Source organism: Brassica rapa, chromosome A03 (assembly GCF_000309985.2).
Source record: "Brassica rapa cultivar Chiifu-401-42 chromosome A03, CAAS_Brap_v3.01, whole genome shotgun sequence".
Taxonomy (NCBI): Eukaryota; Viridiplantae; Streptophyta; class Magnoliopsida; order Brassicales; family Brassicaceae; genus Brassica; species Brassica rapa.
In genome coordinates, this window is record NC_024797.2 from 2,029,383 (window position 1) to 2,038,297 (window position 8,915).

The 8,915-nt window shown below is 39.1% G+C and overlaps 2 protein-coding genes across 3 annotated transcripts; one reads left to right on the top strand and one right to left on the bottom strand.

Annotated features, from left to right (window-relative positions):
* The first annotated feature begins 258 nt into the window (after nucleotides 1–258).
* LOC103855916 (transcription factor MYB3R-4) lies at nucleotides 259–5,270 on the top strand. Of its 2 annotated transcripts, none has more exons than XM_009132963.3 (12): nucleotides 259–514; nucleotides 738–866; nucleotides 1,091–1,145; nucleotides 1,411–1,468; nucleotides 1,545–1,639; nucleotides 1,761–1,864; nucleotides 1,969–2,097; nucleotides 2,182–3,604; nucleotides 3,853–4,076; nucleotides 4,169–4,283; nucleotides 4,393–4,578; nucleotides 4,667–5,270. In XM_009132963.3, exons 2-12 carry the CDS (start codon nucleotides 784–786, stop codon nucleotides 4,760–4,762), a joined length of 2,568 nt encoding a protein of 855 aa, XP_009131211.1. In that variant the 5' UTR covers nucleotides 259–514; nucleotides 738–783; the 3' UTR covers nucleotides 4,763–5,270. The 2 variants fall into 2 exon arrangements, with proteins under 2 accessions (XP_009131211.1, XP_033144871.1); XM_033288980.1 differs by having other exon boundaries at nucleotides 282–514; nucleotides 732–866.
* On the bottom strand, nucleotides 5,095–8,008 carry LOC103855915 (aspartate aminotransferase 3, chloroplastic). The gene is made up of 10 exons (XM_009132962.2): nucleotides 7,719–8,008; nucleotides 7,191–7,262; nucleotides 7,056–7,117; nucleotides 6,866–6,949; nucleotides 6,683–6,782; nucleotides 6,464–6,584; nucleotides 6,196–6,359; nucleotides 5,933–6,070; nucleotides 5,626–5,842; nucleotides 5,095–5,546 (listed from the first exon to the last, which is right to left on the bottom strand). Exons 1-10 carry the CDS (start codon nucleotides 7,911–7,913, stop codon nucleotides 5,341–5,343), a joined length of 1,359 nt encoding a protein of 452 aa, XP_009131210.1. The 5' UTR covers nucleotides 7,914–8,008; the 3' UTR covers nucleotides 5,095–5,340.
* Between the last annotated feature and the right edge of the window lie 907 nt (nucleotides 8,009–8,915).

The window sequence follows — 8,915 nt, forward strand, 5'->3', positions numbered from 1 at the left end:
AACGATCAGTACCCCAACTAATCTATAGTGGAAATTAAAATATGTGGGTAAAACTCGAAAAAGGAAAAAGAAGGGGGGAGAAAATGAGAAACAACAATAATGATATGTCCCCTTGAGCACTTTAAAAAAAATAAGAGACCCGACAAGGAAAAAATAAGATAAGAGACACGTGACCGATTGTATTTAAAATGAACGGCTGAGATTTTCTCAGATCAGAGGGACTCTCAGGCCGCTTGATAGGAAAAAACAAAACGTTTTGCAAAATTCGAAGTTGCGCCATTCATGTTTTGAAAATAGCTAACGCCGACCGTTTAGATTTCTCTCTTTTATCTTCCTTCTCTCATTTGATCTCAAAAGATTTCAATCTCTCACACTCTCTCAATTAATCAGACAGTCTGAAGTGTGTTTTTGCTCCCAATCTGAGATTTCTCGTTTGCGATTTGGGGTTTAATTGGGACCATTGTGGTCTGCCTAGTTGAGATCTGATCGCTTCCGTTTCCGAAGCTCGTCGTCGGTGAGTTCTATGCTTTCATAGTTAGAGATCTCGACCTAGGTCTGATCAATCGTAGTATCTAGATTGATTTGGGTGACATGATGTCATTTTGAATTGATGGTTATATAGCATGTGAACCAAAACACCAATTTGTTACTGTAATTATTTTAAGCTTGGTGTATGTTTAGTACTAATGGTATAAAAGCGGCGAATAACTTTGTTTGATGATGTTTTGGAGTGGCAGCGTATGGGAACTGGAGTTGCTATTTTTGCATTTTCATTGAAGAGATATGGAAAGTGAGTGTGCAACAACAATCTCAACTCCTCCTCCTGATGGGCTTACTGAAGGGAACCCCCCGAAGTCACGTCAAGGGTATGCTTCTTCTTCTTTTTTTTTTATGTAACTTTTACTTAATAAGGTGAAGAAAGTGTTTTCATGTCCTCTACATGTCACATCTATTCATGCCAATAAGTTTTGTTTTGTTATTGTTGTTTCCTTTCTCTTTGTGTTTATCTGTTTGATTTACTAGGTTGGTCATGTTTGGCTCTATCTAGAACTGAGTTGCATGACAATCAATTTGTGTGTTGATTTTACAGGAGGACTAGTGGCCCTACAAGACGTTCTACTCGAGGCCAGTGGACAGCAGAAGAGGTAAAGTTTCATGTTTTCTTCAGCTTTTTTTTTTTTTAAACTACCAGTGGTGCTTGATTCAATTGGTTAATCTGGTTTCACATGCAACAAAGTCCACCCTGTATGTGTTCATTTGCATGTTGCTCTGTATGCCTAAGTGCATTTGCTTAGATCATATATGTAAAATACTAAATCAGAGATACAGAAGAAATGTACTTTTGGATGTGTGTTTCTTCACTCTTCAATCTGCATATTTGATCTTTTGTTGACCAAACATATTTTGCAGGATGAGATTTTGAGGAAAGCTGTCCACAATTTTAAAGGAAAAAACTGGAAGAAGATAGGTAAATTTCACAACTTGACATACTTTGCTCTAACAGGATCTCACATCTGTCTGATCTGCATTTTCTTAACTTCCAGCTGAATATTTCAAGGATCGAACTGATGTCCAATGCCTCCACAGGTGGCAGAAGGTCCTTAATCCTGAACTTGTTAAAGGGCCATGGACAAAGGAGGTGACACAACTTTTTTCTTCACTACTTTTATATCTGCTTCTAGCATACTTAACCCTGTTGGCTTTATACTTCCTAAACATCCCCTATGACTGCTTATTTCTCTCATTTGACATGTTTGTAGGAAGATGATATGATTGTTCAGTTAATCCAAAAGTATGGGCCTAAGAAATGGTCCACTATTGCTCGGTATTTACCTGGCCGTATTGGAAAGCAATGTAGAGAGAGGTATGCTTATATGTACTGTTCTCTATAAACAACAGTGTTTTATTAAGCACTTGAAAGCTTTTCAATCTCTAGATTTTTCAAAAGAGTGTGATTGATCTCAATAGGTGGCATAATCATCTCAATCCTGCCATAAACAAGGAAGCTTGGACTCAAGAAGAAGAGCTGGTTCTGATTCGTGCTCATCAAGTCTACGGTAATAGATGGGCAGAGTTAACAAAGTTCTTGCCTGGAAGGTACTAATCCTACATTATATTCAGTCATTAAGTATTCCACTATTTGTTCCAGCGATATAATTTACGCTGCTTTGTTATCAACAGGTCAGACAATGGAATCAAAAACCACTGGCACAGTTCAGTTAAGAAGAAACTAGATTCCTATATGTCCTCTGGCCTTTTGGATCAGTACCAAGCCATGCCTCTAGCTCCTTATGAGAGAAGCTCCATATCTTTAGATTGTAATGGCTGCGTAAGTGGACAGGCAGAGAAAGAAGTAGAAAACTGTCAGATTTCAAGCGTGGCTGGCTGCTCTATATCTGCAAGGGATTATCAAAATGGAATGATAAACATGGAGCATCACTTTCACCCCTGTGAAAACTATCACAAGAATGAGTATTATTATCCGGAACTGGAAAATATCTCGGTCTCCATCTCAGAACTCTCTTATGACATGGAGGACTGTTCACAATTCCCTGATCATAATGTCTCAAGCCAGGATTACCATTTTGATTTTCAGGAGCTGTCTGATATATCACTGGAGATGAGACATAGTATGTCAGAGTTACCAATGCCATACGCCAAGGAGAGCAAGGAAGCTTCTCTTGGAGGTGCAAACTCCACATCTAATAGAGATGTGGCTACTTACACCAACACAGCAAACGTTTCTGAAACGGAATGTTGCAGGATCCTTTTCGTTGATCAAGAGAGTGAAGGGCTCAGTGTTTCTAGACCTTCGACTCAAGAGCCAAACGAGGTTTCTTCAACCAAATCTCCTATGCAGAGCTCTTCCTCAAAGTCTATTGCAACATCTGCCTCAGGCAAAGAAACTCTCCGGCCGGCTCCTTTGATCATATCACCTGATAAGTACTCCAAGAAGTCATCTGAACTAATATGTCATCCTCTTGAGGCAGAACCAAACTCCATGACAAGTGTAAATGGTACCTTCATTACTTGTGCTAATAACTCCAGTGAAGAAGATCAATCATATCATTTGAATGATTCCAAGAAGTTGGTTCCAGTGAACGACTTTGCTTCTCTAGCAGAAGTCAAGCCACACTCTCTTCCTAAGCATGAGCCAGCCGAGCAGCAGCATCATGAGGATATGGGAGCATCATCATCAAGTCTCTCTTTCCCCAGCTTGGACCTACCTGTCTTCAACAGTGATCTCTTACAGTCCAAAAACGATCCTTTGCACGACTACAGCCCTCTCGGCATACGCAAGCTACTGATGTCGACCATGACGTGCATGAGTCCCCTCCGGCTGTGGGAATCTCCCACTGGCAAAAAGACGTTGGTTGGTGCGAAGTCAATCCTGAGGAAACGCACACGGGATCTGCTGACGCCGCTGTCTGAGAAAAGAAGTGATAAGAAGCTTGAGATTGATATAGCAGCCAGTCTTTCAAAAGACTTTTCACGCCTAGATGTGATGTTTGATGAGAGTGAGAGTCGAGAAGATTCAATGTCTCTTGAAAAACCAGAGCAATCTTGCTTGGATGCAAGTGTCAAGGAGAAGGGTGTTGAAAATGTAAGTCTCTTCTTTCCTTTAAGAATTTAAAAGGCTGTTGAGTTATCAATCTTCATATGAAACTTGGTTGTGAGTAAGTACTTGGTTTGATTATGAATCTGGTTGGTAGACTTCATATCATGGTCATCTAACCGTACATAATAGAATGGGCTTGCTTTCTCAAATTAATTTACATTCATCATTTCGTTTCTGTGCATTTTTTTTTACCTGTCATGTTATAAACAGTGAACGGATAAAATCTTATGCAGGTTGAAAGTGTTTCTGCTGTTCTTTGTGAGAGCAATACCAACAAGCAGGTACTCTCTCCTCCTGGTCAATCAGTAAGCAAATCAGAGAAAGCACAAGTTTCAACACCAAGAAATCATTTACATTCTTCTGCAAGTCTTTGTTTGGTAATCAATTCGCCTTCTCGCGCGAGAAACACCGAGGGTCATCATGTTGACAACGAGACACGCAATGAGAATTTCAGCATGTACATACACTACACACCTTCACTTTTTTTTTATTTTTCCATTTTTGCTTTCAGTTGTTGCTATAATGATTTTGCTTCTTCTCTATTTACAGTTTCTGTGGAACTCCATTCAGGAGAGGTCTTGAATCTCCCTCGGCGTGGAAATCACCGTTTTACGTAAACTCTCTCTTGCACAGCCCAAGGTTTGACACAGATATAACTATCGAGGTATCTCATTATTAGGCTCCTTCCGTTATATATTCAACCTCTTACATTCATGCAATGCCAAATTCTTTTAGCCCATATATAATGGCAGTTTGTGCTTGTTTCTTTCCAGGACATGGGCTACATTTTCAGCCCTGGGGAGAGAAGCTACGGGAGCATAGGACTTATGACACAGAGAGATGAGCATACGAGTGCGTTTGCAGCATTCGATGCCATGGAGGTCTCACTTTCAGCAAGTAACTATGATGATGCAAGGAAGATGAAGGAATTGGATAAAGAGAATAATGATCCTCTTCTGGTAAATATTTAATCATTCACTCTCTTAAGTAAATTCTATGATTTTAGAAACGAAATAAAATTGTTTTTCTTTCCATCTTTATATATAGGCGGAGCGTCGAGTGCTGGACTTCAACGATTGCGAGTCTCCCACCAAAGTAACAGAAGAACCCTCATCCTCTTACCTCTTGAAAGGATGTAGGTAAAAAGGCCAGGAACCTCAATACATAATATTCATTGCATGTATGTGCATCTTCTATAAACCGACTCTGTCCCTGGTTGGATCATTTTTTTTTTCTCTTTTAATGGATAAGCTTGAATTTATGTAGATAATGTGGATTCAATATAATATAGTATATACATCCTCATAATTGCCTGCAACGAGTATGCACAATCATTTCCATATACTTGGAACTTGCAAGGCAATGAGCATGCCCATATATTTTGAAGCAATACAAGTGCATCTGGAATATGTTACCTACTTTATAACTTCAACGATCGGTAACAATATTCTTATTCTATGTTAGGTTCCACAAGCTAGAACCCATAAAATATATAACCAAAAATTTAAAGTTGGTTGCTGTCTACAAAGTTGCGACACTGAGAATGTAAATAGTAGAAGAGGCACAAAACTCTCTTGCCTACTTTATTAACCACTGAGATGAAATAACAATAATAATAATGACATTTAACTTGTCACTGCCGGAATTACTGAAAAAAAAAACGAAAGTAAATATCCTTTATTGATCACCACATAACCACCGTGGTGGTGGTGTGAGATGTCTCAGAGGGCTTTGGTGACAACGGCATGGATAGCGTCTGCAAGGTGCGGTACAGTCTTCGAGCTCAGACCAGCCATGCTTATCCTCCCGTCGGATGTCATGTAGATGTGGTACTCTTTAGTCATGTAGGAGACTTGAGCTGGGTTTAGCCCTGTGAAGGTAAACATACCGATCTGTTTGATGATGTGAGTCCAGTCTCCAGGCGTGCCTGTCACATTATTTCAGTGTTACTCAAAAGTGTGATCTGCTGTTTCCCTATGATGTATACAATCAAATAGGACCTTTACCTCGAGCACGTAATGCCTCGAAAAGCTGTTTCCTCATGCTGATGATACGATCGGCCATGGCTTTCAGTTCCAGAGTCCATTCGTTGAACAAGTTCCTGTCACGGAGGATTACAGCCACGATCGATGCACCATGAATCGGAGGGTTTGAGTACATTGGCCTTATTACAAGTTTCAGCTGGCTTTCAACTCTGCCCGCCACATCTGCTGCTTTGCATACCTACAAGCAAGGCCTTTATTGTCAGATTTGGATAACGACAGTATCTCTCACATCAGCACCCAAGAGTTTCTGAATTAGACTGAATCTTACAATGCTGAGAGCTCCAACTCGTTCTCCATAGAGTCCCATGTTCTTTGCATAACTCTGAGCAACGAGCAATTCTCCTCCATCAGCAACAAACATCCTAATTGGTTTCGCATCTGTATCCAGACTTCCACTCGCAAAGCCCTTCAATGAGAAAAGAGATAAGAAAATATAGAAGACAAGTATTAACCATCTATTGAGAGCATAAATTGTTTAAACTTTAAACATCAGCTGGTCCTATACAACAAAAGTATCCAGAGCAGGTGTACCTGATAAGCACTGTCAAAGAATGGCATCAATCCTTTGGAACGCATCAACTTCCTGATTTGCTCCCATTGTTCAAGGGTTGGATCAACACCAGTTGGGTTATGAGCACAGGCATGGAGAAGCACTATCGAACCCTGTGGGGCAGCACTAAGGTCTTCTAATAAACCTGTTCACAGAAAAAAATAAAAAAAAAGAAGAAGAAATGGTTACTTACGGCTGATCAGGTATAAAAGCTAATCAACAACTTCAAAAACTTGTGAGATTTCTCACCTTGAAAGTTCAACCCACGTGTTGATGGATCATAGTAGCGGTAAGTTTTCACTGACAAGCCAGCGAGGGTGAAAATTTTGGGATGGTTTCCCCATGTTGGCTGAGGAATATAAATTGTTTTCTGGAAGAAGAAAAAAAGAAGACTTCAGATTCCATAAATGTTCATTAAGATGAAGAAATTCAATCAGACATGAAAAAAATAGACCTTAGCATATCTACCTGATGATAATGCCTAGCCAAAAATTCCCCACCAACTCTCAGGGAACCAGTACCAGACAAACACTCCACGGTTGTAACACGATTCTCCCGAATAGCAGGACTAAGTCATGCGTGAAAACACGAATCAGAGAGAATTGTCCGACATTACAAGAAACATAAAAGGATAACCAGAGGACATTGTACCTGTCAGCGCCTAAAATGAGCTTAGCGCTTAACTTGTTGAACTCAACCAATCCAACAATGGGAAGATACTCCTTGATCCGTGACCTACAGATTAATCACACACAAAAAAAACAAGACTCAACATCAGCACACACTCATAATGTTTTATTATAACCAAACTCAACCCAGAGGAAAGAAGAGAGAGGTAAACCTGTCATTGATAAGCTGCTGCTCAGCTTTCCTCACAACATTAAGAACCAAAGGTTTCCCCTCCTACATCATATTAACACCATTACACATAACACCTTTAGAGGAAAGAGCAGAGACAAGCTTCGTTAATCATTACCTCAGTTCGGTAAGCACCAACTCCCAAATTAAGCTTAATTGGGCTGGGGTCCTTGTTATATGCAATTGTCACCTGTTTAAATTGTTCAAAACTCAGAGCTCATAACAAATAACATAGTTTCTAAATTTTCCAATAATCATCGGTGAAAAAAAAAAACAGTAATTAAGGAAATTTATCTGTTCTGCTAATTAACCGAAGTACAAAAATCAAATCTTCTGATAATACCATAACCTATGCTTCTAAATTTTCAAATAATTATCGATGATAATTCGAGTAATTAAGAAAATTCTCTCTGTTCTACGCAAAAATCAGCAGATCAAACATCAAACTATCTCTCAATCCATATATCATCGTGACACCATCGAGATCGCACTAATCAACACCCGATCCATCGCGATCCAGAATCACAATCAGCTAGAAACATCAAATGCGTACAACACACCCATCCAAAATCATCGTCGAATACGTTGTTTTATCTATATACACATACAAATACATCAAAGGAGGAGAAGGAGAAGGAGAAGGTACCCCGAGAATAGCATCCTCGGGAGCTTGAACGAGATGAGCGAAAACAGAACCTCCCGCGCCTCCCGACGTGGGCGAAGCGAAAACGGAGCTCACGCGATCCGCATCTGTCCCGGCGGTGAGATGACGGAGGAGAGCGCCGATCCTGCGATCGCTTGGCGACGACGAAGATGAAGAAGAGAAGTCGTTAGTTTTCATTGTTTTTCGATTTGTGCGTATGAATACGAATTAGCTTCATTTCGTTCCCTTATTAATAACAATTTGGATTTTTCATTTTTTTTTAACGTAATCCAAAGATGGTAGTTGCCACGTAGGCTTTCGCATAAAGTTGCGTGCCCGCGTTTACGTTTGATATGATAAGGGACGGACCATCATCGTCATCAAAGATAATAATACATTAAAAAGTCCTTGTAAGATTATCCTTAAAATCCGGCAAGAAATTAAAAAAAAATTCAAAAGGTACTTCCAGAAATAGGGTTAAATTCACATTTTAACTGAGAAAGCAAAATTAGCTTCGTTTTATTTGACTATTAATTGTTTTCTTTCCAACATTAGTTTTCGGATCTCAAGTGAAACTTCTTAATCATATTCATTATATTTTTTTTTTTGAATTATACAGAGGTATCCTGGCCCCACCGAAGTGATCCAGACTAGTCACGTGTTGCCACGTGTCGGTCCTCTGTCCCTCCCTGGCGATGCCGAAATGTTAATTCTCCAATGTTTGGGATTCGAACCCTGGTGGCGGTACTCACAGCTGTAAGCCCTTTACCACTAGAGGTAGAAGCCCCAGTTTTTATTATATTTTTTTATTATAGTGGTTTTCGTTAATTAGTTTATCGTTAAATTTCTCCGATTATTTAAACTCTTTGGACATTTAAATTAACGTAATCATTTGTTATAAAAATTTGAAAAAAGATCTAGTTTAGTAACAAAAACCTTATATGTTTGGAATGCTCAGTGTTTAGCTTTGTGTTCATTAGAAGAGCATAGTAAAAAAAAATTACGATGACGTATATATGAGCTACAACTTTATTGGATTTTGTCAATGAGTATAATTGGACAAGATTAAGATCTGGTTTAATTTATTTAGATATGTATTATGACAAAAATGTTTTCGAGTTCGGTGGAATGTTGAAGCTTGCTTCATTAGAATATAGATGATAGAAATTCCATTATAGATATTAAAATAAAAGAGGTGTT